This window comes from Girardinichthys multiradiatus, chromosome X, assembly GCF_021462225.1.
Source record: "Girardinichthys multiradiatus isolate DD_20200921_A chromosome X, DD_fGirMul_XY1, whole genome shotgun sequence".
Lineage (NCBI taxonomy): Eukaryota > Metazoa > Chordata > Actinopteri > Cyprinodontiformes > Goodeidae > Girardinichthys > Girardinichthys multiradiatus.
Window position 1 is genome coordinate 19,819,933 of NC_061817.1, and position 27,269 is coordinate 19,847,201.

Sequence of the window (27,269 nt, forward strand, 5' to 3'; positions counted from 1 at the left end):
ACACTAGACTCCTTATATACGCCACCCTGCCTGTAACAAAATCTTGTTTACTGTGTGCGAGATAAGGGGAAGTGCACATTTAAGGACACCCCTAAACTGTAAAAGAACTATGTGCAATTTCTTTCTTTTTTACATAGAAATAATAGTGTTTTTCATTTATTGTCGTATTTAAAACACTCATATTTCAGTATAAGACACTGATAAATAAACAAGCCATTGGGGTTAGGTTTTATCCTTTTATTTTAGAATTTAAGAGCTTATTAGTTTGGGCAACACAGCTTTATGATTGATCTGAAACAAGAAAAACAAAAAAACTAAATCATGACAGTCATGTGGAAGTTAGTGGACAAGAGAAGGTTGGGAAATGAAAACATTAGGAAGTGTTTTATTTAACTAGATTGAAAATGATTAAAGTCGGAGCCCTTTAAGCGTCCAGCCAAAAGTGGTAGGTAGAGGTCAGATCTAGATGGAGGGGTTTCCACCAGTTTAGGACAAGACCATAGCCTGGAACTCTGTGAAAAGAAAATATATTTTTATATAAGCAGTGATTTACATCCAAGCACCTTTCAACATGAAGATTTCAACAAGGTGACACTTGTATGAGCAACTCCAAATTTAAACAGCACAGTTTGGTTATTAAATAAATAGTTTGTCAATGACAAGATTGTCTAATTTCTTATACAAACGTTTTTTATCTAATCTAACAAACTGTCAGACCCAGCCAGGTTTTACATTTGGATCCCATATAGGTTGGCAATGGGTTAAGAAATCAGCCCAGGTGAGATTCTCCATGGCTTACATTTTGGCCTAATTTTATTTATGCATGTAGTGTTGACCTATTAGGCTCTGAGATGTGTTGCAAATGTATTGCAGTTTGTTCTAATATCAATTTGAGACGTAATTCGTGTTGCAAATACAGCCTGTATTCAGTCAGCCCAAGTAGGTCTTATTTGAGAAGCCCATTTTGAGACCAGGGCCCCCTTTACCAATCCAGACTAAGCAAAATTTATAGTGGGCTGGCACATAAAAGAGTTGGCAGGGGAGTTTACTGTTTCTGTTAGTCCTACGTATCTACATTTTGGAATGACACATCACTTAAGCACAGATATTCTCACCTTCCGCTCCAATTCGCCCATCGCTATCATCATCAGCAACACTCAGGAAGTTCTTGGTCTCCTTGTCCGTCAGGACCCGAGCCCCAGGGCAGAACCTCTGGAGGAAAAACCTGATAGGAGCAAAAGAAGATGCATAAAGCCAGAAGAAGCTTTTGGTCTGTATAAGCAGCAAAAAGCACACCAAGACAAGTCGGAAAATATAACGGACGTCTTATTGATTCTGATGCAAACATTTTCCCACAAGGTCCATACAGATGCACTGACAAATTAGGTAAAGCCACATAAAAATGTGCCTTCTTGTTTATGCATGTGTCCAAGTGAAGCTTTATTTATTGTAGCAGGAGAAAATATATTCGGAAAGGATGTATTTTGCCTCAGCTGTTTGCTGAAAGCTAATGATAGATTTATTAGTTGTAGAGCTATTTCAAGTGTTTCAAAAATTCAGTAAACTACTGTACAACTTTCATGTTAAGTCCCAAATGTTGACTGAACCAGTCATGGATTATTCAATGCTCATCTCTATACATCTGGATGTCATAATATCAAAGCATTATAGATCTTTCTTTCGGAAATATAACTAAGGCCAACAGCAAATTTGGCTTCAACTAACTTAAAATTATCTTCACAGGAAACAAAAAACCGACAAACTCACTTCAGCTCTTTTTCCTCAATAAACCCACTGGCATCTTTGTCCAGGATCCCAAAAACCTTCTTCACATCCTGAGGGCTTTTCTTGCTGAGACCACACAACTGGAAGAACTTCTTTGGGCAGAAGGACTCCGGAGCTGTGGGACAGGGCATACAGATTTTAATAAAAGTTCTTTCTGACTTGTAAAAATTGTCATTCAACCGTTGTTAAGAATGATCATTTCTGCGTTATTCATGTTTAGAGTGTAAGAATAGAATTAATGTAAGGTTGTTTATTTGAGGATGCACCATCAGGTAAATTATAGTGACTATTTACAGAAATTACAAAGTGCAGGTGAAAATGACCTAATAGTCATGCTCATAATGCGTTGCAAGTAAAGTAGCTGCTGTACAGTAGCAAAAATCTATGATAGATAAGTTTCACAGAACCGAATACTTTCACACCGTTTTTAATTTCTTTATTAGCACTACTGCCACTTTATTTGATCCTCGTTATTGTACTCAAGTTTAGTTGTCTGTCTATGTTTTTGTGTACCTTTAATGTACGTCCTTTTATTGTTTTTACTAATATTGCCTCAGTTGTATTTTACTACCACTATAAAACAAACGTTCCCCTTTGAGGAACAATAAAAGTAAAATAATCTGGAAAAATGACAGATTACTTTCAAACATATGCTATGGTCAACTTCGACATAAAGTCAACTTTTATTTGGTAAGTTGACTTTATGTTTCACCTACAGTGCTGAAACCAGGAGATCAAATCTGAACTCTCTCCAGAACTATACTAAAAATACTAATAAAAAAAAAACCATATTAAAGCACCTTCAGTGTGTGCGTATCTTAAATTAATCTGTATAGTCCATTGTTGGGGAACTGCAGTGACACATCGTACAGGTGTACAGAGATAAAAAGATATATTAGTGAAAAAGGATACCTTGGCAGTCCTTGATGGCGCTGTCGATGCCATCAGCAGAAAGGATAGATGAGATCGACATTTTATTCCTGTAGGAAGAACAGCCAACGTGAATTATTAACCATTTGGACGTGCAAAGTAAAAGCAAGAGCAAACCCTGACAAAAACTATAGTAACATCCTGACAAGTTAGTCACTGATGTTATAGTCATAACATCTTAAACTTTACACAGAACTTTCTCTGTTTGTTTCTATTTCGGTAGTTCTGAATTTGTTGTTCTTAGCAATAAGCAAAAGCCAGAATGTCACAAGTAAAAAATGAAAAAAATAAAAAGTTCTAAAATAAACATGAAAAAGCAGATGTGAACTCCGTTGGTCCTCAGCAGCTTACCGTGTTAGAGGTTCGCTCCCTGGTCGGTCGGTGATGCAGCTGAGAGGTGAGGCTCTGTGGTGACTGCTGTCCGTCAAGGTGGCAGGTACAATATATGGATTGCTTGAGTTACCTGAGTATGGATCAAATTCTGACTGCCCGCCCCTGATCCGATTTCCCAGCTAACTAATTAACCTTTACTATTTTTAACGCGCAGGAGCACAGAGATCGGGATATGGACTTCCGTAACGCCCTTGTAAATAGTAAATTAAGTCTGAAAAAAACGATTCTTTACCTCCGCCTTAGCTCCATCATGCAATCCTATTCCTTTGAACTGTAGGATATGAAGGGTGGAGGCAGCGAGAGGCTCTCTCTCTTCTTTTCTTCCTCTTTGCTGTACTCCCTCCATCACCCTCCATATATGTATCCTATTGCAGACAGCAGTCCCAAAACAAGGAAAACAATTATCTTATCATTAAATTTAAGATTACAAACAAGTAAAATGAAATGTATGATGGTGATTTTTGTGTGATCCCACTAAAAGATCTTTCCCCCAGACACCAGAGGTTCCCGAGATCAAATTTCATATAAACAGTGATGCTCAATGTCAGGGAGGCCCGCATGGCTGCCAGGAAGAGGGGTGCTCATCAAAGTGCATTGTCACCTGTACTGATTAAGGTCACTCTGATGTCCTATATGGTTTTATATTCACTGAAGAGCGCAGTCGGACTGAGCGCCGAACACGATCAAAAGTGCTCTGAAATGATGATGTGTTAAAGTATTCAGAATTAAGAGCAATTGGATTATATTATGTTCCGAATCACCTTGATAACGGAAACTAACCACTTAATGCGCCTGCTTGCGTTAAAGTCTTGGTACTGGTGCGCTCTAATGCGCTTCAGCTAGTTAAATGGCGCAGTTGCTGCGCTCCGGTTTGTGCATAAAGATCAACCTGACTTTAGTTTTAAAAGTCTGAATAAAGAACCGCATTATGCATAAAAATTCTGAGTAATTAAGCTTAAAATTTCTTTATTTTAGGCTACAGATGTTATCTGTTTAGATATTTTTGCTTGGAATACCAATCCTTAGGCACAGCTTGCCTTACATGCACTTATAAAACCAACAGTTACGTTGGGAAAGGAAAAATCAAAAGAAATCAGCCAAGATTTAGGCTTCTGGAAATTGTACCCAGGGATGAACCATCCGTGGGGAATTTCAAATCCCTTACTAATATCATGGCAGATTTCCTCTCAATCTATGGTTATTCCAAAATTTTTTCCAAAAGCAAAAAAAAAAAAAAAAAAAAACAGATTAAAGTTTCCAAATGGGCTAAGGGACAAATACTTTATTTTTTTCTGTCAGGTAGTTCAGTGGATTAAATGTATTTAAAAGTATGCAGATTTTTCAAAGCAAAGGAGAAGCATACCGGATCTTTGTTACACTTTTTTGGCAACATTCAGCCATCTTGCATTATTAAATAAAAAGCTTGTTCTCTCCTCTTGCTCTCAAGCCTTATCCAACTACCAACTTGTCAGTGAGGTGTGTGAAAAAGAGACCAAGGATATCGGATGGAGAGGAGTGGTGCGACTTTACCTGGAACAGATGAATAATGTCATGTGTCCCGTTGATAAATATACTGTTACAGGGTGATCATTTATTCATTTACATCTGCTAGTGCTCTGTAAGATTGCGCACAGAGAAACAGGACAAGGTGTGTTCTCGCCTCTCTTGGGTAAAGAGGACAGACAGATGTCAATGAGAAAAAACTCAGTGTTAGACAGACTGTCCCTCTGTCTCTGTCTCACGGCAGAAAATGGTAAAGTATTTATTTTGATGGTGCATCAGTTATGAACACCATTATGAAGACCAAGGGGAAAAGGAGACAGGTCAAGGAGAAACTTATGGAGAGGTTTAAAGCAGTTAGCTAATAAAACAATTTCCCAAGTATTAAACATCTCAAAGAGCTCTGTTTAATCCAACATCCAGAAATGGAAAAACTATGGTGCAACTTTAAAAATACGAAAACACGACCATCCACTTTGATCAGAGAAGGAGCCAATAGGCCCATGGTAATCCTGGAGGACCTGCAGAGATCCAGAGCTCAGGTTGGAAGATTTGTCCACAGTTGTGCACTTCACCAATCTAGCCTTTATGAAAGAGTGGCAAAAAGAAAGACCTTGTTAAAAGAAACCATAAAAACTATAATATAAAATAAATGTAATATAACATAAATATAAATATACTGTAAATGTTACTAAAACATTCTGAAAATCAAGTATAACTTTCCTTTCACTTCACAAGTGTTATCTTTGTTGAGCTATCACATAAAAGGTCATTATCACTGATACCTTTAGTTAAAATGAAACAAAATTAGAGAAATTCCAAGTGGTATGAATGCCATTGCAATGCACTATATGAATATAAATATTTGTGTTATTTCAAACACACGTGGTCCATATTACAAAAACAACACAAACAAAATAAAATGTGATGAAATAAAAGGTCAGATATGATCACCAATAAAGCAAAGCGTGCAACCATCACGTTTCATTATTGATCCATTTGTTCCAATGTTTCCACACTGCTGAAGGGTACCTTGAAAATATCTATACTTCCATCTAGCGGTGGCAGGATGGAACTACATAGTGAAGCATTTGATTTATGTAATTTCAGACATCTCTCGTTTTGTATGTGAGTTTATGAGATCCAAATTATTTGGATGCCTTGTAAATGTATTTACTTATTTATTATGATAGTTAAAGCTTTATTTGGGATCAGGGGTTAAAGTTAGGGATAATGGGGTAGGATCGAGAACACAGTTGTGTTAGGGCAATGGATTTGGAAATGCTTGGTGTAAAAAAAAAAGACAAAATGAGCGTGGTTTTGTGTGTGCGGCGTAGGTTAATGCCTTGTGTCTCAACATATGGCTCTTTAGCCCTAGCACTAAATAACCTTGACCAAAAATGACTTTGTATATGGGCAATGGCAAAGACCAGTTTTAGCAGTCCTTATATCTAGATTTTTGCATAGATTGTATAAAAAATGTTCCTGACCCTCTGACCTAGGCTTGTCTATGTCTCATGTCAGAGTGTATGTGTAGACACGTTCCCTTTTTTGCCGCCTTTTCAGCTGAGGGGTGCTTTTATAGATGAAATGACACAAAACAATGAAATAAGACCGTAGCAAAAGAATATTTTATTCTTCTTTTACCTTTAGTTCCTGGAAAGTGCATAATAGATTTTACAGTTAGCAAAATTCATATTTAAGACATGAACACAACCGAGAGACATTCACAATCATCACCTTTTGGACAGTGTGTTGCAAATAGGAGGAAACATCCCTTAAGCAAATGTATAAAAATTATTTATATTCAGATGAAAAGGAGGGAGGTCGATGTGGGCATTGTTGTTCCATCAGAGCATGTGTTGTTGGTCATGTTGCTGTCTTTATGCCTTAACCAAGGCAGCGAACTCTGCAGGGTGACACAGGCAGAAGAACATAGGAGGTTAGTCTGTTTTGAACAGGGAATATCCAATGAGTGTCTGGGGCTTTCTATGTTGTGCATGTACCGTCAGCGCCGATCTTGCCATCACCGTCGCTGTCACCGGCCTTAAGGAAAGCCTTGGTCTCAGCGTCGGTCAGTGCACGGGCACCTCCACGGAAGTTCTGCAGGAACAGCCTGCAACAAACAGAAGGGGTGCTTAGCTACCCAATATCAATCAAAGCACATTTGAAAAAAACCTAATCACACAGTTTTATTAAATAAAAATAAAAAGTTGGGCTAAATAAACATATCCCTTCAAACACTGGAGATCCATGGACATTTATGTATAGTTATTCCAGGTCAGATGTGTCCTTGTATTTAGTACAGATTTTCTTTTATGTCAAACCTCAAAGATGTTGAAAGTCAGGCTAGTTTGGTCTATTTGATCCACCACTCACCAACCAAATAGACACCAAATGATGTCTTTCCCTAGATGTCTATGTGCTTTTCACTTTCCGACCACTGATTAGGAAAAGTCACCTATTCATTAAAATTCTGCTTGGTGGACCACGGGGCACCTCCAGAAAGTTTTAAGAGGGGCATTCCAGATGGGTTGCCACTGACCAACTTAATGTGGCACACCAAAATAAAAATAAAGAAATGTATTTCTGTTGTTGGATTAGGAGTACACGTAAAGGAGTGAGTCAGTAGCTATACAGGACAAAAACAAACAGATGCATAAATTATGTTACAACTCGTTGATACATCTTCCTCAATGTATGTCCATAAAACATGTTATGTATATAAGACTGTCTGTATGGGGCTCCACCAAATTTAAAGGCAAGTTATTCCCCCACTGTTACAACTGAATAGTATTTTATTTTAATATAACATCATAAAATGATCACCCCAGCTCTTTCACATTTGTTTGTAAATGAAAGATTCCCTCTGCATTCCTTTAGTATCCTGTGTCAGTCAGCGCTGTTAATCACTATAGTGTTTCCTGTCTAATGCCCATTTTCTGCAGTCATGCATCTTACTTCAGCTCATCCTCCTCAATGAAGCCACTCTTGTCCTGGTCAATGATGGCGAAGGCCTTCTTGACACCGTCATCGCTCTTTCCGGACAGACCGCAAGTCTTGAAGAACTTCTTATAGTCAAATGAGTCCGCGCCTGAAATCAGCAGAGCTTATTATGCTACTGAGGCCAGAGTCAAAAACGGTGGAGATCAATAAAAATAATGATACTTAAGAAGCAATAGTAGAAAGGGATTCAGGAATCACCTTTGCACTCATCCAGGGCTTTAGTAATGTCAGCATCATTCAGTACACCTGCGAAAGCCATTTTGATCTGCAGAGAAAAAACATTGATTAACTTAAACCTTCCTAAAAACAATTGTTCTTAAAAACAATCGTTAAAGCTGCATGATTATTTATATAAGGGACTTGATTATAGCTCACTGCATTGCATACAACTAAACACAAAACTAAACAGAATTTTGATAGCTCCAAAACATTTCACAGCATGTCTTGCAAACACAAAAACAGTATAAATTCGTGTTATTCCAAATAGACTAGAAAGGGTCCAGATTTCAAATAATTCAACACAATCCTTTCTGAAGTGCAGATTTTGCATTTTTTGATTCCTTCCGAGTAGCTGAGATTGACAACTGCAACTACTGCAAGATGCTGAGGTGTGACCAATAATCCATTTCTACCGCTGACGCTCCCAAAAGTAGGCTCTTAGTCTGTTTCATTAGTTGCTGCACTGCAGTGAGAAGTCCTCTGCAAAGCAGTGTAAAAATAAATAAATAAAAAAGGTTTTTCAAAGATGCAAAGCTTAATGCGGATCCCGTATTCGCTCTTCCCTTTCCTCCCTTTCTTCAGACTCACCTTAGTTGTGTCTTTTGCTTTGTAGGGTACAGATGATACAGACAAGACTGGAGTCGACTGCAGTGACCATCCCGGTGCTCCCGATGACCTTTTATACACTGTCACGCCGTGGAAATCTGAAGCATAAGATAACTGACACTGTGCCGGGGAGGAGGAGGAGGAAGAAGAAGGGGGGCCTCACACTGCAGTTGGAGAGTGGTCTATTTTAAGTTTCAAAAATGAAGACGCTTAAAAGGTGCGTTTGAAGAAGTCTTTAATGTCCCTGGCTGCTAAGAATAGGTCTGCCCACTGCTGAGGTTGGCGAATTGGAAGGGCTGCTGGCAACCCGAAACCATATTAATGGAGATACTGGAAATGCATGCATTAAAGCTGGAGTAAGTTGGACACACTGGTTGTTTTACCACTTTTAGCACTGGTTGTTTTACCACTTTTACCTTACAAGTTGTAAGGTATGATTTAACCTGTTCTTTTTGTGAATTTCTATCCCTTAGGTTTAATTCTGATCAGAGCATTTTTTGTGTATTTAAGGGATTATTTGTACACTTTGTGGAATATGAAATAAATTCCCTTTGCAAAGAGTTTGGTTTTGTTGATACATGTCAGTAATGTGCATTTAAGACCACCGTTTTAATAAATGTTTTGCGTTTCCTTAAAAAAATAAATGTTTTTCAGGATGATGTTTGGGAAAGAAATCTTAAGTCTGCCCTATTTTAACCCATTTATCTTCATAGAGGAGGAAATATTAATGTTTGTGTTAGGTAAAAGGGCAGATACATTCTGTAAAGACTGTTCTATGTTAATAAATGCCTGAGAGGGCTTTGCCATTATTTTCTGACAGAAAAATGAAACAATTTGAATAAAGCCACTCTGAAGAGCTGTGACCTATAGGTGGCAGCATCATGCTGAGGAGTGAGCTGCAGCCACTGAGCCACTTTCTGTTTTGACCACTGCCTGACTGTAACTAGGTGAGGGTGTTATCTGACAGGGATGAGGGTTTACATTTTACTGACTTGCCATGCCCTGGACTTTTAAAACCCACTGAAACTGCAATCTGGCTTCATAATGACAAATGAGATGTGTGAATTCATCTCAAGGCCAATCCAGATACTCTTTCCCCAGAAAAAAGATGTTTACCACAAAGATATTGAATAAATAAAAGTGGGTAATTTGCTAAACAGTCCTGAAACCAGTTTAGTTGTTTACAGTGGGTTTGAGCCAGAATACAATCCAGCTGCTGAGACAGTGGCTGTTAATAGCTGTCCTGTTGCCACAGCACGTCATTTAACTGATTATGCTGCACTTGTAGAATAAATAGATATGGACTAGGTCATCTAATTACCCAAACTTTGTCAGCTATCTATTGCAGATTTCCCTGGGTGAGAAAAGCCCCAGTGCATTTCCCAAGCCCTCGCCAAAGTCCACGCTTCCCTCATTAAGCAATTACAAGAACAAGTACCGGGCAAGTCATCTATCCTATCACTTGGCACCTCCTGAGCATTCAAAAACCCTGGCAAGTGAGGACTGACTTAACACTGGCTCTTTGTTATGCCCATTGTGTTGAAATGATTTCTGTTAGGAAATGCAGCACACTTAGCCAAAGACTGACCTGAACAAGATGACTTCACACCAAAAGAGTATTTATTCCTGGTTTTTCACTCTTCCTCAAAAGTGCAGATGGTGTTGTACAGTTTGCACAAGTCATCATTTCTGAACACATAACACAGTTTGAGTAACATTAACAGCAAAATATGTCTTCTGTGTTGAGAAACAGTTCGCAGGCAACTCATAAATAAGGTAAAAAAATATTCTTTCAGCTGGTGATTAATGAATCTTTGAGGAGTTTGCGGTTCCATGAAATGAAGTGGATCTTGGTCAGTGGAAGTTTATCCCTTAATTAGGGCAGCAAACTCTGCAAAGGTAGAATGAAACTGCTGTTAGTTGCTGAAAGAAAAAAATCTTACAAAAAAAAAATTATTGGAAAGGACTGATTGAACCCATTCTGATCAAGAATTATCATTTGCACAATTCAGTGACCAAAGTGCAAAACCTCTGATCTGAAGAATTTTGTGATTGGTGGATTTCACTTTAGATGATGAGAACAAGTGGGTCTGCTTATGCTCAGCTTTTTCTTAAACTTTTAAAAGTCAAAGGAAATGCTGCCTTTCTTTGTAACAAAAAAGTAATCTCCAATGAAGTTCTCTGGGAAGACAACCACCATTTTTCAGATAGGAGGTTTTGGGCAGTCCAAAATACTGATTAATATCTTCAAATGTTTTTTTTATATTTAAAGCCTCTAAGTTTATGCAAATAACCCTTACCATCTACTCCGATCTTGCCATCACCATCGCTGTCACCAGCAGCAAGGAAAGCCTTAGTCTCCTTGTCGGTGAGTGCTCTGGCACTAGCAGAGAAGTTCTGCAGGAACAGCCTGATGAGTGGACAAAACAGTGGGAATTAAATCAATGTTGTGTAGCCTTTATTAATTCTTTAAATATCATTTGATCCTTGAGGTAGTTAGGCAAAATGTAATGCATGACCAGGCAGGTAAAAAAATAACTAAGTTGACTTGAAAGAGGCCGTTTCTAATGCACTGGTTAAGCCCAACCCTCAAATAAAAGGATAAATGTACAAGACTAGACAGTAATGTTAGATTTCTTCCATATTTTAGGCCCATAAGCTTTAAATTTAACTGCTTTAAGTGTTCAAGTAATGTCTTACTTCAGCTCCTCCTCCTCAATGAAGCCACTGTTGTCCTGGTCAATGGTGGCGAAGGCCTTCTTGACATCATCGGCTGACTTGCTGGCCAGGCCGCATGCCTTGAAGAATTTTTTGTGGTCGAAGGAGTCAGCAGCTGAAAATGCACATTCCAACAGCATTAGCGCCGGATACGTCATTGACACAGTGTTAATGTCTCAGGGTGGCTGCAGTTTGCAGTTTCTGAGACACGTTCGTGACACTGAGAGTTCTCTGCTCCCAGCTACCTTGTTCAGCTTAAATGATGTTATGTTATGTGCAAAGAAAGTAAGGAAGTAAGTCTCACCTGCACAGCCGGCCAGGGCAGCTTTAACATCAGCATCGTTGAGACCAGCGAAGGCCATTTTTTATTCTTGGGAGGCAAAGAACACAATTCTCAAGGTTAGGATGAGCATCTTAAATACTAAATACTAGATGCACCAACCCAAATGACTAAGGCATAGGCTTAGATTTTGAGGTATAAAGTCACACAGCTAGGCACTAAATATCAAACAGTCTATTTTCTCCCCTAGCTTCACATTAGAGATGTTCATCTTTCACTTTATAAGTCTACCATACATCATAAGCAGCAATGTTTTCTACTGGCTAAAGAGTTTCCCTTTGCCTCAGAAGTTTTCCTCACAGCACTCTGCTGACTGTTCATCCCAAAGTGCTAAGCTGTGACAGCACTTACGAAATGATGCTCTCACTTGCTCACACAAACATGAATATCTGCCATACATTAAAAAGAAATGTTGTCTGGAAACATTCATGCTGCAAAAAGATGAGGCAGTCTAGATCTAGCCAACCAGCATTCTTCCAGAAACGTTGATCTTCTGAAATCAAAAGGCCAACTTTTGTGTTAACTGAAATGTCCTGAGGTCCAAGTGTCTGCTGCCTATGTTGGTTCCATTTCTCCCTACAGCTGGTAGTCCACAAGGATCCCCCTCCTCTGAATCCATTCCACCCCGCAATGCAATCTGCAGAAGTTGTGGTAGCATTTACAAGGTGCATGTCCCACTCACCTTTGCTCTGCGTTGAGGCGAGTGAAAACCAAGGCGGACTCGAGTGAATGCCAAAAGCCTCTTTCCCCCTCTCTTATATATCCTTGAGCAGCACCATTTACAGACGTTTGAGTCTCAGTATCAGATACCAAGATGCATGGGTTTCGAAAAAATGTGTCTAGTAGTCTGGACCTATTTTTAGGTGAACAAATGAGGATGCTACCATGTGTGCTTAGGCCTATAGCTAGACGTGTGGAAACCCGAGCAGGCCCGAGGCTCGTTGGCTTCATGGCACATGTTGCAATCGTATGATGATTTACAACCAACATCTAAAATGCTGATTTTGATGTTGAAGACTATAAATGTTCATAAGTGAGATTGCAGGGCAAGGTCAGACACCTTATCCTTGGCCATGATGAGAAGTGAGCACCAAGGGCCTGCAGCCACTTGGTTTTCGATTTCCTGATTGCTGTACAGACAAAATAATTATTTAAGGCCAAAGACACAATTTGTCCCCATGTAAACATGTGATCTAGACCTCTCAAACGGATTGCTGAAGTGTTGCCCTCCAAAAAAAAACCTTTGTTTCTCCGATGTTTAGCTGTGATCTTTAAATGTGCTGTCCTTGTACCAGACAGATTTTTCTATATTTCATTGATCAGCAATGAAAATCATGCAGTGAGTTCTTAAAATCCCAACAGATTTAACAATGAATGCAGTAGTCAGTCACTTTTATTTGAAGTTATTGTAAATTGTATAAATGATATATCTTCTTTTAATTTTTAATTTTTCGTATGAAGTAATAAAACGTCAGACTTTGTCTAGAATAGTATCACTTGGCCTCTGCCTATAGGTCTAAATGATATCCTGTGTCCAAAGCATAGGATACAGTATATTTACATGAGTTTCACTGACCCTCCACAGGCAGGGTCACGTTTCAAATGTACCAGGAACATCTTTAAGCTGGAACAAGACTTTAAGGCCTGTACTGCCATATCTCTGTCCTTAGTAGGTAATCTGCCAATCACCTGGACTATTTTTTGCATCCCAAAGAGATTTGTGTATTAACAAGGTAACAATTTGATGACAAATCTAATTTTCATGCCTTTGTTAATTTAGTTGTCAGCCATCTGCGCCTAAATAATATGTGGTTTAGATATGTCTGATACAGATGAATTTTTAACCCAGGCTCAGCAGTAATTTGAGAGTCACCCTTCAGAGAGAAGTACATGTCCTAATAAAGGAATTATGGTTATTTATTTTTTGCAAACTACTAGATTTCAAGAAGGTAATTTTGGGATTAAATGCAAAACATTGGTAAAGTTGGACTTGGTTATAATCCCTGTCGAGGCAGGTGTTAAATTTCTCAACAAGGAACCACTCAAAATGCCTCTAGTAAATCATTATTATTATTAAATGTTCAATAATAATAATAATGATAATGTTGTTTTTATACATTGATTTAATAATCATGTTTTATTTATTACTCATGGCAGCTCATAATTGTTCCACTATTGCAGAAGGATGTGTGTGCAGAAACTTGGAGCACAGGTCAGATGCTCAATAGGTAAAAGGCAGCTAGGGTAAAAAACACAACATATACTCTGGATACCTGTATTATTTTTAACTCTTTGGTTCACTCCACCACAGAGCAGATTTTTTTTTTTTTATTAGAGCTAAGTAAAAAGAAAATATTTAACTTTTCCACATTTTGTCACATCACCACCACAAACTTTAATTTGTTTGGGGGGAATTATAATATACATCAGTATATTACAAAAGTAGTGCATAATTGTAAAGTCTAGGAAGAAGATATCATCCATCCATCCATCCATCCATCCATGCATCCATACATCCATGCATCCATCCATCCATGCATCCATCCATCCATCCATCCATCCATCCATCCATCCATCCATCCATCCATCCATCCATCCATCCATCCATCCATCCATCCATTCTCTAACAAATGTTTGAGGCCTTCACAGAACAGCTGGATTTAGCCTGATAATATGAACATCAGTTTACTAACTAGGTGGCTTACGAAGGCAATTAGTTAAACTGGGTTTTATTTAGGGGTATTAATGTAAAGAGGTCTGAATATACATGCATGAGACACAAATTTGTCAGCCCTCAAAAACAATTTTGAGCTGTCAATCATTTTCCCTTTTTGGATTGTTTAGTTCACCCAATCTGGACCTTGGAGTTACCTATAAAAAAACCTGAGAACATTTGGCCACACCTTAGAATAAACTCAAACAGACAATGAAGAAGGCAAGAGACAGTGATATAAGACCTGAAATCCATTTATTATTTCATTCAGAAGACCACATTGATAAAATGCACACATACAGTTTTGGCCCTTTGTCAGTTAAACGTTTTTATGTGTTAATACATCAAATAGGAAACCAGCAGGAAGGTACAGAGTTTGGGACACTTATTTTTTGTCTTTAGCCAGTGTGGAGAGTGAAGAATTCAGAAAGGAGCACAGCGATGTGGTCTTGTGTATCTATGTCTTCAGTTCAAAAGATCACAGAACTCTGCAGGGAGGAAAAAAAACAGTCAGAATTTAGTTTTCTGCAGACCAAAAGAAGTTTCAAAGAGCAATTATATTTTTGCTTGCTGCCAATTGTTCATCTGTGCAACTGGCTTGTTTTTGGATCACATTTCTAATAATGTTTTACAGGCAAATACCATCTATCCCAATTTTGTCATCATTGTCTTTATCCCCTGCTGCCATCAGAGTCTTTGTTTCAGCCACTGTCAGCTCCCTGGCAGCTGGACAGAAGTTCTGCAGGAACAATCTAAAAGAGGACCAAACGATAAGTATAAATACATAAACTCAGAGTTGTAATTTCATATCGTCCAAAGGAATTTCAATGAGAGACATCTACTCCTAAACCTTGTATTAACCACAAAAACATGATCTACCCTAAAAATGAGTTATTGACATTATCTTGGGGGCCCAAACGTGGTTTATGTTTACACATCTATCCTTACTTCAGTTCCTCCTCCTCAATGAAACCGCTTTTGTCTTGGTCCAGGACTATAAACACTTTTTTCCTGTCTGCCTCAGACAAGCCAGTCAGTCCCACTTGTGCAAAGAACAACTTGAAGTCAAATGTGCCTGGAGCTTCAGTACATTGGTCAGGGAGAGAGAGAGAGAGGAGACAGAACATGAAAACGAGAGCGACCACAACAAACAGTAACATGAGTGAGTGAGTGAGTGAGTGAGTGAGTGGTCAATTGCTGAATGACATGAAAGAAAGAATAGTGGGGGTCTGAATAGAGACGTCGCATTTACTCATTCGCTCAGATGACTTTCATTCTTTGGCCAATGACATTTACCAATACACACCCTGGGGCACATCAAAGACTTATGCTAGACCTATGCTATTTAAACAGTGCAAGGAAAATGAATATTGCCTCAGGTTTTAATGCAAAATTAAATGCCAAAAGCTCTTAACATATGGAGCTTTTTGCAAGAAGATATCCTAAAATAGCTCAAAGGATTCACTGAAGAGGATGTCCAGAACAAATTAATTAATTCACAGCTTTACAGCCTCTAATGTGACTATTCTATAGACAAGTTTATTTAACTTAAAAGCATATGCCCATCTTTTACTGACATGCAAAGCATAAAACATCCAAAAAAAAAAAAAGGTTTCCATTCCTAAAACAACCATCACAGTCAGGTTTTGGTAAATAAAGGGCATAAAAAGCACTCACATTTTCCTTTTTATGGAGGAAACAATTTAGATTGGAATGCTTTGCAATGCAGACATAATTGCTAATGATAAATAATTAAATGTCTCTGCATGTTAGGAGGTTTATAGCTTGCGTGATCGGGTCAGCTAACTAAAGGATGTTTGATGGAAACTCTTTGGTATCTAGTCTCATGCCGTTTGTTTGCCTGGTAACCAGCGTGAAAAACACACAGTACAAGGTTTCCCCCCCTGGAAATGTTATCAGTATCTGTGTACACATGTGTTTCTTTTCCCTTACACAAATTTTTATTTTATTTTTTATTTTTTAGCAGTCTTCTTGCATACAGGTTTCTACATCTTGTCTGACTCACCTTGACATGCCTGGACTGCAGCTTTGATGTCCTCATCACTCAACATCCCAGCAAATGCCATGTTCCTCTGGGGCTACCTTAGGGAGACAGAAACACATGCATGGAAGGAACACAAAGTGAAAGAAACAGAAACCTGCGCTCTTTTTATGTCAGATAACAGTTTCTGTGAGATCAAATCAGTTGGAATGCGGATATATATTATTGTTGATCATTCCCTCGGGTGTAAAGACACAGCTTAGCACCTAGCATGTAGTTTTCATGAGCAGGATGATACCGGTGTGAAATGTGAATATTGTAGCAAATTTTGCAGAGAAGAATAAGCTATGAGCCTAATTCTGAGCTTATAATAAAATCACTTATTCAGAAAATGTTAGCTGAACATAGAAAGTTGTTAAAGCAGAAAGAAATGACGAATAGGGTTTCACATTCAGTAGTTTCTTTTTTTTAATGCAAAACAACAGATTTTAAAAAAGACAGAAAACCAAACAAAGAAATGCCTGCTAAAGTAACACAAATGCACCACCCAAAAAATTTGCACAAAATAAAAGATGCTCACCGTGCTACGGGTGATGTTTGCACTCTCTAAGCAGATGATGTTGCTGATCTTTGCCTTGCTTGCTTTGCGCCCGAGTCACAGACACTCTGTTGCAGATTCGTGATCTAGAGGGTAAGAAGCAACCTGACGTATCTGTCCTCAATCCCAGAGAGATTCCCTCTATGCCACGCATTGCCTCCTCCTCCTTCATCAGTTAATCAGAGCAGATAATTCTGTCATCTATGGGCCTACTGTTTTGCAAACTTGCATATCAGAAACACTGTTAAAAAAAGACTTTGTAATCTGATTAAGGCAAATGCAGATTATTGCACTGCACCATGTTATGCCCTTTACTTTGTATAAAAACGATGACAGCCAATAAAGTATACGGAAATGTTGCACATTTATATGGAGAATTTATTTTACACACAATCTTAGTTTTATTAATTGTACAAAAACAGTGTAAACATATGCTACACTTTAAAATCAGCTTCTTATGAAAAATTGATTTCTCTTGTTAGAAGGTAATAATAGCAAATAATTTAATTATCATACAGAATACCTTGCAAAAGGACTCATACTCCCTTGATCTTTTTCACATTTTGTCTTACTGCAATCACAAACTAAATTGTTATTTGAATTTCATTTGATAAACCAACAAAACATATTGCATTACTGAGAATATTATGCATGACTTTTGGGGTATGCAAGTTTTAAAAATGTTTCATGCATTTGTTTTTAGCCAGTATTCCTCCAGGATTGCCCTGTATTTAGCTCCATCCATCAACTCTTCCCAGCGTCCCATTCCCTGGTAAAGAAAGGCATTCTCATATGATGCTACCATCACATTTCACCATGGGGATGATGTGTTCATGGTGATATCTATTGTTGGTTTTCCAACTCAAATAATGTTTTGTATGTTGGCCAAAAAAAATCAAAGACCACCTACATGTTTGCTGTGTCCCCTATATGGTTTTTGGAAAACTAAAAGCAGAACATCTTATCGCTTTCTTTTAACAATGACTGTCTTCTTAACACCATTTCATAAAGGGTAGATTTGACTAAAAGGGGACTTAGATCCCACAGAGTTTGCTGCAAAATGGTCCATTTATTCTATATGTCTGTTGTGAAAACTGCAATTTCTTCTGACATCATCTGCTGGGATAGGAGCATCAGAGCCGTGCTTAGAAGAGCTCAAAAAGGCTGGCTGGCTCTGTTCTGGGGAATGCTCTGAAGCCTCTGTGCTCTTCAAGAGACTGTCATACAACAGGCTTCAGTCAGAGGTTTCCTCAGATCTGCTGTAAGACAGACCACTACAGGAGATCCTTCACCATCTACAACAACTCTTTGAAGAAACCTGCATAATATGAGCTACAACAACATTTAATTTCTGTTTGGGATTAATGACAATATCTTTAAACTGAACTAAATAATAGTCTGGAGAACTGATTCTCCCACCTGAGCCTTGGGTCTTTGCAGCTCCTCAAGAGTTACCATGGACCTTCAGGCTGTATGAATGCTCTGCTTGCCATGCCTGTCATTTTCATTGAACAGCCGTCTCTTGGTAGGTTTACAGTTGTGTCACTGTTTTCCCATTTTTAGGAGAAGGATTGAAGAGTGCTCTGTGAGATGTCCTAAGCTTGAAATGCTGTTTTATAATGTAATTCTGCCTTAAACGTCTCCGCAACTTTATTCCAGACCTGCCATCATCTTCGTGATGATTTCCTTCATTGTCTTTTTTAAAACTCTAAAAGCTTTATAGAGCAGTTGACTCTATTTATTATTATACAATTATGTGACTTCTCAAGGTAATTTATTGTGCTGGATTTCATGTAGGGGTATCAAGGTAAAGAGGGTTGAATTTAATGTCAAAACACATTTGTCAGTATTTAATTGTAAAATATTGTTTTCCTTCCACATCACAATCACGCTGTGCTTTGTGTTGGTCTATTGCTTAAAATCCCAATAAAATATATTCCGGTTTTGGTTGCAATGTGATGAAAAGTGAAAGGATTTGAAAAGGAGTAGATATTTTGCAACCAGAGCAGTTTAGTATCAGTTCAGAAAGACACAGTGAGATGAACATAAAGCATGGAGTTTGCATGTTCTCCCCGTGCATGCGTGGGTTCTCACCGGGTACTCCGGCTTCCTCCCACAGTCCAAAGACATGCTTGTTAGGTTAATTGGTCACTCTAAATTGCCCTTAGGTGTATGAATGAGTGTGTGCATGGTTGTTTGTGTGTTGCCCTGCAATGGACTGGTGACCTGTCCAGGGTGTACCCCGCCTCTCGTCCATAGACTTCTGGAGATAGGCACCAGCTCCCCCGCGACCCACTATGGAATAAGCGGTAGAAAATGACTGACTGACTATCTTCAATTTTAAATTTTAGCGTGTTTTTACATGAATTATATTTTTCTGAAGTTAAATACCAGTATGAGTTTTTTTAAATATCAAAACATTAAAAGGAAATATATAGGCGCAAATTTGTAATAACCACCCATTTGATTACCAGACATATGTCTCTGTCAGTAAATAAAACCAGATATGTATTTATGGTTGGTCGTAAATCCAGAAATAAACCTTTCATGCAGGTATGCCGTCTTCCATTGCGTGACTCACGTCAGCCAAGTGACTGGGAGTAAAAGGCTTTTCCTTTGCTTTGACACAAATCACTGAATTCACTTGACAGATAAGAAAACTACAGGCTGATTGGCTATCCAAGTACAATCTGTGGGAATTCTTCGTTTTGATTGGTTTATGTAACTGTCAGTCATGCGGATTTTTACGCCCTTATTTCGTGATGTACAGGAACATGGCGCTCTGGAGGAGATGTGTTTTATGATACCGAAGGGCTGATGATTGAATTTTTCTTGTATTTATTTAAATAATGTCTTGACATTTTCATCAAATATGACAGTTCATGAAAGGTGGTCACTGTTTTTGCTCTCGATGGACAACGGAACGCTTTTCATGTCGGGGTTGCGATTGCTGTCGTCAGCTGAAACTCCTAGTCTCGACATGCTAGCTCAAGCTAGTTAGCCCGGAGATTAGCAACTGGCTAAAACAGCCCCGAAATGTGATCTTTTATGTAGCTTACACTGGCAGTAAATTGGTAATCAATGTTTAAACCACGCAATCTGTTATCATATCAGCCGTTTGTTTAAGGTAGTTTTAGTTAGCTGACGTTTCGTTGGCTAAACTTGGATGATGGAGAGACGCCATGGATTTATGTTATTGCTGGCTACCTGGATTTTCCTGTCTGGAATATGGTTATCTGAAGCTGTCCCTCTTCGGGAAACTCGCAAAACAGGTAAGGTACCCGAGTACAGGTAAATAAACATCTAACTGGTGGATTGGTTTCGTTATTCTGTATTTATGTAAACATCTCCGTCAGTTAGCATTTGCTGGAATGGGTATCTGCTGCTAATAAGCAGGAAGAAAGCTAACGCTAGCAAATCTGTTTCTCCTGCTAATTTGTAAAGATTGTTTAGCAGTGTGTGGGCAGTCGTTTGCTAACAAGTTTAAAAGAGAAGCCATTTTACTCACTACCCGAATAAACCCCTAAATATTTAAGCAATATTGCGAATAAAACAGCACTAGCCAGTAAGAGTCACGACCCGGGTAACTGACAACCTGACAAGCTAATCATCCAACTTTCCCTAAATCTGTCCCTGAAAGGGAAAAATGCATTATCCATTTTGCTTTATTTCTGCTTCCTATTTAACAACAAGTCATTTCATGTGAGAGAAATTCTCATCAAGTACACAGATGTTAACCTTGAGTAGGTATGTTGGTAAAATTTGATGAGATGTTTATCAAACAGGCAAGTTCACGTAAAAGAACATCTGAATGACACCAAAATACGTTGTTTAGGTCAAAGGTTTAGACAGCTACAGCGTTTTAGAAGGTGGAGTAAATCGTCTCCCTCTGTTTACACAAAAAATTGTTAAAATTATGCTTAGAAATTGCCTAGTTTAAAAATTTTAATTAATCTGCCTTTTTTAGTTGTTAGACTTAACCTGACTTGTAACAGTCATTTTATTCAGCCTAAAGTTCACCTTAGTACTGTGGAATATTTTCAGTGACAAGGAATATTCTGTCCTAAGAAAGCAAAAAAGAAATCCAGCTTGCATTGTTTTTCAAATGAAATATCATAAATCCTGAGTTTAAGACATTGAATTATCTTCCATTTTAGATCAAATCTATTTTAGATCAAATTCTTCTTATCTTTAGATAAGTTAGCTATAAGTTAGCTGGATGTATTTACTTATATTATATATATAAAAACTAAAACATCTTGAAGCTGCGACTCACAATTGCAAATAAAAAGTTGTTTTTGAGGGTACAGTGCAGCTGGTGGCATAATTAACAATCAAGCGATGGTAGCACAATTGACAGCTGCAGACCCACTGATGGTAACATACCCACTCTCAGGGAGATTGATACAGTCTTAGCAGATGTTTTGGTCCATGTAAATTTATCTTATTTTCCATTTACATAAGAAGTGACACAAATGTAAAGCTTGCTTACCAGATGCGACGTTTTCAAACGGATTCATATCTTGATAATCATTTAAGTTTGCTCATGCTTCCAACACGGTCCTTTACTTCTAATTGCATTTGGGGTTTGAGAAATACACCTTGCTGATATCTACGATTTTTGTCTGTTCTTAAATGTAGTTGAAATAGTTAAACAATCTTTTTTACGAGCCACGTACATCATTGCGTCTTCACCAGTTAAGAAATTAAGTGTGTTACTCCACATGTAGTTTCAACAAGAGTGATGAGTGGCACCTATTTATTTTCCCCACTATTACTTTTTGTTGTGATAGGTAATATTTCCAAACAGCTGAATTTCTCTTTCTTGTAGGCAATAGGATGGTGTAGTAGCCTTTTTATTTTCAAACAGGCAAACCTGATATCTTAAGATGGATTCTTAGAGATGGCCCGGACAGGTAAATATGATCATTGATAATATTACTGGATTGGACATCTCCTATTAGCTGCTTTATTGGTGACGTGTGCATGCAGGTGCCATTGCTGTGCATTGAGTCATGTCAACAAAACCATGCTGTTCTGATGCAGGTTTCGCATACATGTGTCACAAAGACGGTTGTAGCGTACTTACTTATCTGTTTTTTGTCAAATATGGCTCAAATTAAGCTTAGAAAATTACTGATGTTATGATACATAGAAACCTAAATCTATAGCTAAACCTAAATCTATAAGCAGTGTGAGAACTGTGCATTATAGTGTTGACATGTGTACTTACTGTGTTTTTAAGATCACCAGGCTGTCATTTAATTTTAACAGCTCGAGCTGAATAGTTGTGATTAATGTCACAGTTTGTTGTTTTCTGGCCTTGATGCTGGAATTTCTAAACTCAGAAATAAAATAGGGTTCATGTGACTCCTGTCACCTAGGCCAAGGGGCAGACTGGTCCTTGGGAGCACCAAGACACACAGAGACAGCCAAAGAGGAAAGGAGCAGAAAGGGAGAGGATTTTAAATATATAGATAACATATTATTAAAAAGTATCTGTGTATTTATAATTATGCTGATTTGTTTAGGTAGCCTCTGATTAAGAGGGTTCTGGAAATTAAAAACTTTAAATTTCTTACAAATTTTCCCAAATATAGACCATAGTTCTCTCAAATTAATGCTAAGAATCTGCATTTTAATGATTCATTTCTTAATTAATAAGCTCTCATGTTTCTGGAAATGGCTAAGTTTCCCTAGAATAATGTAATTGTTTTAACACTTCTTGACCTAACTGTTAAACTAGGTTTATTGCGTTGAGTTGATGATTGCCTACCAGCCTACCAAAACTGACTCAAAACCTTTAATCTCTTTAATGTTTATAGCACTGCCGTGTTTTACCTCAATCACGAGTCATTCACGAATGAGACCGTATGACTAGTGTTTATGACAGAAATGATTTGCCATCTCTTTATGTGCTAATTTGCTTGGATCTTGACACTCTCCTTTAGGGTATCTTCTGATTAAAAATGGCCTGAAGCTTTTAAAGGTTTTCCAGCAATTCAAATAGGTTTCAAAGGATCCACCTAGTGTATTGATAAATCCAGATGATGTTCACATTACAATAAATCTAGTTTCAGGAAGCGGTTTCAGTGTTTTCTAGATTCTCCTAAATAGGGTTGCTCAGTCTCCTTTCCTCCAGTTTATTGTGAAAGCTGCAATAAAAAGTCTAAATCTAAATGTGGAAATGTTAAAAGCGTGGGCCAGCAATGATTAGCCACTGGATTTTCTGATCTTATCAGCTCAAGTCAATGATTAGCAACAGTGTTATTTACTCAATTCTAATGTAGCATTAAAGGAAAGTAATATTTCAGCATGAGCCCACTTTTTATGGTTTTATCACCCCACAACCTTTCCCTTGCCACTCCTGTGTGGTCTACATCAGCCAGTGCATTAATAAGAGGTACAAGTCCATTATTCTTTGTTGGTACAGTTTGAATTTAGCTGGAGAACATGGATGTGGACACCCTTAAAAAGACTTAATATAGAATTGGGAAAAGTAATCATTAGCAAAGAAATTGCGGGAGTGACATGCTTGGTTTGCATATACTGGTCCTTCTCAAAATATTAGCATATTGTGATAAAGTTCATTATTTTCCATAATGTCATGATGAAAATTTAACATTCATATATTTTAGATTCATTGCACACTAACTGAAATATTTCAGGTCTTTTATTGTCTTAATACGGATGATTGTGGCATACAGCTCATGAAAACCCAAAATTCCTATCTCACAAAATTAGCATATTTCATCCGACCAATAAAAGAAAAGTGTTTTTAATACAAAAAACGTCAACCTTCAAATAATCATGTACAGTTATGCACTCAATACTTGGTCGGGAATCAATTGGCAGAAATGACTGCTTCAATGCGGCGTGGCATGGAGGCAATCAGCCTGTGGCACTGCTGAGGTCTTATGGAGGCCCAGGATGCTTCAATAGCGGCCTTTAGCTCATCCAGAGTGTTGGGTCTTGAGTCTCTCAACGTTCTCTTCACAATATCCCACAGATTCTCTATGGGGTTCAGGTCAGGAGAGTTGGCAGGCCAATTGAGCACAGTGATACCATGGTCAGTAAACCATTTACCAGTGGTTTTTGCACTGTGAGCAGGTGCCAGGTCATGCTGAACAATGAAATCTTCATCTCCATAAAGCTTTTCAGCAGATGGAAGCATGAAGTGCTCCAAAATCTCCTGATAGCTAGCTGCATTGACCCTGCCCTTGATAAAACACAGTGGACCAACACCAGCAGCTGACACGGCACCCCAGACCATCACTGACTGTGGGTACTTGACACTGGACTTCTGGCATTTTGGCATTTCCTTCTCCCCAGTCTTCCTCCAGACTCTGGCACCTTGATTTCCGAATGACATGCAGAATTTGCTTTCATCTGAAAAAAGTACTTTGGACCACTGAGCAACAGTCCAGTGCTGCTTCTCTGTAGCCCAGGTCAGGCGCTTCTGCCGCTGTTTCTGGTTCAAAAGTGGCTTGACCTGGGGAATGCGGCACCTGTAGCCCATTTCCTGCATACGCCTGTGCACGGTGGCTCTGGATGTTTCTACTCCAGACTCAGTCCACTGCTTCCGCAGGTCCCCCAAGGTCTGGAATCAGCCCTTCTCCACAATCTTCCTCAGGGTCCGGTCACCTCTTCTCATTGTGCAGCGTTTTCTGCCACACTTTTTCCTTCCCACAGACTTCCCACTGAGGTGCCTTGATACAGCACTCTGGGAACAGCCTATTCGTTCAGAAATTTCTTTCAGTGTCTTACCCTCTTGCTTGAGGGTGTCAATAGTGGCCTTCTGGACAGCAGTCAGGTCGGCATTCTTACCCATGATTGGGGTTTTGAGTGATGAACCAGGCTGGGAGTTTTAAAGGCCTCAGGAATCTTTTGCAGGTGTTTAGAGTTAACTCGTTGATTCAGATGATTAGGTTCATAGCTCGTTTAGAGACCCTTTTAATAATATGCTAATTTTGTGAGATAGGAATTTTGGGTTTTCATGAGCTGTATGCCAAAATCATCTGTATTAAGACAATAAAAGACCTGAAATATTTCAGTTAGTGTGCAATGAATCTAAAATATATGAATGTTAAATTTTCATCATGACATTATGGAAAATAATGAACTTTATCACAATATGCTAATATTTTGAGAAGGACCTGTATTGTAAGTTAAAACTTCTGGGACTTTCTTGTGGGGTAAAGCCCTGTCATGCTGGCATGTTTACCGTAGGGAACACTGGCTGTAACCCTTTACCCCCCTGTTATTCTGCTGCTTGTATACCAGTAAGTCAGGGAGGCTTGTTACAGTACAGGGCTGTTAATCTGTTATGTTGCAGCTAGGGATAATGTGTTGTTTTATGGCACAGAATAAAATGGATGTTGACGTTGCCACATGCCAGCCAATTGTCAGTCAGTTTCATTTTTGAACAACAGAAGCTTAAAACATATTTGTAAAAGTAACAGAACAAAACTGTGAATGTTGGTTATTGAAAGAATGATGACCCGGCTAATTCTGGTACCTGTCTTCGCTTTTGACTGATGGAAATGATCACAGACAGACATACACAGAACCAGCCAGACTGTGCAGCTTTCTGCTTTGTGCAGACAGCATTTTTTATTCATTTTATTTTTCAGAACTGTACAAAAAAAATCTGTAAAATGGGTCAGCTTCTCCTCTGAGAATGATTGCTAAAATATGCAGTACAGCCAAAATAAGACATGGCATCATCTACTGTCTAGAAAAACAGCCTAGTCAGTTGGAAAACTCTGCCAAGTCATGATAGGAAGCCATGACTTGTATAGAAGAACTGATCCCATGTGGAGCGGCTGTGACGCAGCTCTTGTTGGCTCAGCCTGACTGCTGCTGTAGCATCTCTGGGGGGGTGGGCTGGATGTCCTTGTAACTTGTTGCTTTCCTGGAAGAGACAACAGGGTATTTGCACTGAAAAGCTTCCTACACTTAAGGCCATTTTTCCACAAGGTTGTTTTGAACTTAATCGTTAGTGTCATTAAAGCCATTTAAAAATTGTGTGTGTTTGTTATTCCCATCCACCAATCACACAGTGCCATTTTGCAATCTTGTTCAACAGATTAAGTTCTATGTAAAATCCAATAATTCATATGCATATATTAGAACAAAGTCTTTTTAGCTGCCTTGCTTTGCAATATGCTTTTAAACATTTTTAGTCTCTACTAAACATTAAATATTATGAAATGTGTCCCTTAATTTATCTCAATAAATTAAGGTGTCATCCAAAAGGTAATTTATTGCAGTAATTCAATTTAAAAATGACACTGTGTCATAAGTAAAAATATGTAGATTCATTGCACACAGTGATGTATTTCATGCATTTGTTTCGGTTATTCATGATAATTTTGGCTTCTAGGTAATTTAAATCCTGAATTCATTTTCTTTGAACATTAGAATGTTACACATGAACAATAAAAAAAGATTTTTAATAAAGAAAAAGTATAATATAGCCATGTTACAACTTTCACCATCACAGGGAAGACTGCTGAATTGACAGTTGTCTTTTAACAACCTCCTCAAACAGGGTGAGCTACAAAAGGTCATGGGGAAAGTCGCTGGCTTATCAGAGTGATGTGTTCAAGCAAATTAATAAAAAAAAAGTCAGTGGAGGGAAAAATGTGGTAGACAAAGGTGCCAGAGCTACTTCGAGAGGATTGTGAAGCAAAGCCCTTTCACGTCTTTGGGGGAGGTTCACAAGTCGTGGGCTGGGGCTGGACTCGGTAGTCCCTCTGTAGACCCCTCATTATGGATCTTGTTCTCCTTTCATATAATACACGTTGATTTGTCAAGATCATGGGTTCAGTGTCCTTACATGGCATGATGTTATGATTATAGAACCAAACTGCCGTGGTTTACAGGTCAGCCTTCACCTGAACAATGCATAAGCTGGGAGGAGGGTTTCCCTCCCAGTTTATGCATCCATTTGGGCCAACTGTTGACCTATTTAAACTTTAATTCTTATCAATAATTCACTGCAGACGGTCTGGATAGCACCCGTTCACATAGAGACAAACTTCATGGTAGCGGTCCTGTGGAAATGGCTATTAGTAAAAACTAGTTTCTCTGGCAGTGGTTCAGTGTTTGACTGTAAATACAGTGCCTTGCGAAAGTACTCGGCCCCCTTGAACTGGCCAACCTCTTGCCACATTTCAGGCTTCAAACATAACGATATAAAATTCAAATGTTTTGCGAAGAATCAACAAGTGGGACACAATCGTGAAGTGGAATGAGATTTATTGGATGTGTCAAACTTTTTTAACAAATAAAAAACTGAAAAGTGGGGCATGCAATATTATTCGGCCCCTTTACTTTTAGTGCAGCAAACTCACTCCAGAAGTTCAGTGAGGATCTCTGAATGATCCGATGTTGTCCCAAATGACTGATGATGATAAATAGAATCCACCTGTGTGTAATCAAGTCTCCGTATAAA

General features: G+C 38.5%; 5 protein-coding genes across 6 annotated transcripts in view; 1 reads left to right on the forward strand and 4 right to left on the reverse strand.

Moving 5' to 3' along the window:
- Nucleotides 1-222: 222 nt before the first annotated feature.
- On the reverse strand, nucleotides 223-3,346 carry LOC124863227 (parvalbumin, thymic CPV3-like). Its single transcript, XM_047357525.1, has 5 exons — nucleotides 3,067-3,346; nucleotides 2,698-2,765; nucleotides 1,768-1,900; nucleotides 1,116-1,225; nucleotides 223-512 (listed from the first exon to the last, which is right to left on the reverse strand). The coding sequence occupies exons 2-5, from the start codon at nucleotides 2,756-2,758 to the stop codon at nucleotides 487-489; spliced, it is 330 nt and encodes a 109-aa protein (XP_047213481.1). The 5' UTR covers nucleotides 2,759-2,765; nucleotides 3,067-3,346; the 3' UTR covers nucleotides 223-486.
- A 2,871-nt stretch (nucleotides 3,347-6,217) lies between these two features.
- Nucleotides 6,218-8,571, reverse strand: LOC124862798 (parvalbumin beta-like). The gene is made up of 5 exons (XM_047356927.1): nucleotides 8,422-8,571; nucleotides 7,813-7,879; nucleotides 7,570-7,702; nucleotides 6,615-6,724; nucleotides 6,218-6,517 (listed from the first exon to the last, which is right to left on the reverse strand). The coding sequence occupies exons 2-5, from the start codon at nucleotides 7,871-7,873 to the stop codon at nucleotides 6,492-6,494; spliced, it is 330 nt and encodes a 109-aa protein (XP_047212883.1). The 5' UTR covers nucleotides 7,874-7,879; nucleotides 8,422-8,571; the 3' UTR covers nucleotides 6,218-6,491.
- A 1,470-nt stretch (nucleotides 8,572-10,041) lies between these two features.
- On the reverse strand, nucleotides 10,042-12,274 carry LOC124862800 (parvalbumin beta 2-like). The gene is made up of 5 exons (XM_047356928.1): nucleotides 12,180-12,274; nucleotides 11,462-11,527; nucleotides 11,140-11,272; nucleotides 10,740-10,849; nucleotides 10,042-10,330 (listed from the first exon to the last, which is right to left on the reverse strand). Exons 2-5 carry the CDS (start codon nucleotides 11,517-11,519, stop codon nucleotides 10,305-10,307), a joined length of 327 nt encoding a protein of 108 aa, XP_047212884.1. The 5' UTR covers nucleotides 11,520-11,527; nucleotides 12,180-12,274; the 3' UTR covers nucleotides 10,042-10,304.
- A 2,174-nt stretch (nucleotides 12,275-14,448) lies between these two features.
- On the reverse strand, nucleotides 14,449-16,942 carry LOC124862801 (parvalbumin beta-like). Of its 2 annotated transcripts, none has more exons than XM_047356930.1 (5): nucleotides 16,793-16,942; nucleotides 16,237-16,309; nucleotides 15,159-15,291; nucleotides 14,853-14,962; nucleotides 14,449-14,698 (listed from the first exon to the last, which is right to left on the reverse strand). In XM_047356930.1, exons 2-5 carry the CDS (start codon nucleotides 16,295-16,297, stop codon nucleotides 14,676-14,678), a joined length of 327 nt encoding a protein of 108 aa, XP_047212886.1. In that variant the 5' UTR covers nucleotides 16,298-16,309; nucleotides 16,793-16,942; the 3' UTR covers nucleotides 14,449-14,675. The 2 variants fall into 2 exon arrangements, with proteins under 2 accessions (XP_047212886.1, XP_047212885.1); XM_047356929.1 differs by having other exon boundaries at nucleotides 16,237-16,313; nucleotides 16,793-16,934.
- A 2,625-nt stretch (nucleotides 16,943-19,567) lies between these two features.
- The window catches only part of LOC124862832 (serine/threonine-protein kinase LMTK2-like), a 50,180-nt gene continuing 42,478 nt past the window's right edge, over nucleotides 19,568-27,269 (forward strand). The window contains exon 1 of the mRNA XM_047356984.1: nucleotides 19,568-20,082. Within this exon, the coding sequence (XP_047212940.1) occupies nucleotides 19,977-20,082 (106 nt within the window). The 5' untranslated portion in view covers nucleotides 19,568-19,976. The remainder of the gene's footprint in view (nucleotides 20,083-27,269) is intronic.

Coding starts and splice junctions, on each gene's coding strand:
- LOC124863227 (XM_047357525.1), bottom strand. CDS start 2,758: ATGTCGATCTCATCTATCCTTTCTGCTGATGGCATCGACAGCGCCATC. Junction 1,226..1,767: donor ATTGAGGAAAAAGAGCTGAA/GTGAGTTTGTCG, acceptor TGCTCCTATCAG/GTTTTTCCTCCAGAGGTTCT. Junction 513..1,115: donor TGGGCGAATTGGAGCGGAAG/GTGAGAATATCT, acceptor TTCTTTTCACAG/AGTTCCAGGCTATGGTCTTG.
- LOC124862800 (XM_047356928.1), bottom strand. CDS start 11,519: ATGGCCTTCGCTGGTCTCAACGATGCTGATGTTAAAGCTGCCCTGGCC. Junction 11,273..11,461: donor TGCCCTGGCCGGCTGTGCAG/GTGAGACTTACT, acceptor GTGCATTTTCAG/CTGCTGACTCCTTCGACCAC. Junction 10,850..11,139: donor ATTGAGGAGGAGGAGCTGAA/GTAAGACATTAC, acceptor TCCACTCATCAG/GCTGTTCCTGCAGAACTTCT.
- LOC124862798 (XM_047356927.1), bottom strand. CDS start 7,873: ATGGCTTTCGCAGGTGTACTGAATGATGCTGACATTACTAAAGCCCTG. Junction 6,725..7,569: donor ATTGAGGAGGATGAGCTGAA/GTAAGATGCATG, acceptor TGTTTGTTGCAG/GCTGTTCCTGCAGAACTTCC. Junction 6,518..6,614: donor TGGCAAGATCGGCGCTGACG/GTACATGCACAA, acceptor GTCACCCTGCAG/AGTTCGCTGCCTTGGTTAAG.
- LOC124862801 (XM_047356930.1), bottom strand. CDS start 16,297: ATGGCATTTGCTGGGATGTTGAGTGATGAGGACATCAAAGCTGCAGTC. Junction 14,963..15,158: donor ATTGAGGAGGAGGAACTGAA/GTAAGGATAGAT, acceptor GTCCTCTTTTAG/ATTGTTCCTGCAGAACTTCT. Junction 14,699..14,852: donor TGACAAAATTGGGATAGATG/GTATTTGCCTGT, acceptor TCCTCCCTGCAG/AGTTCTGTGATCTTTTGAAC.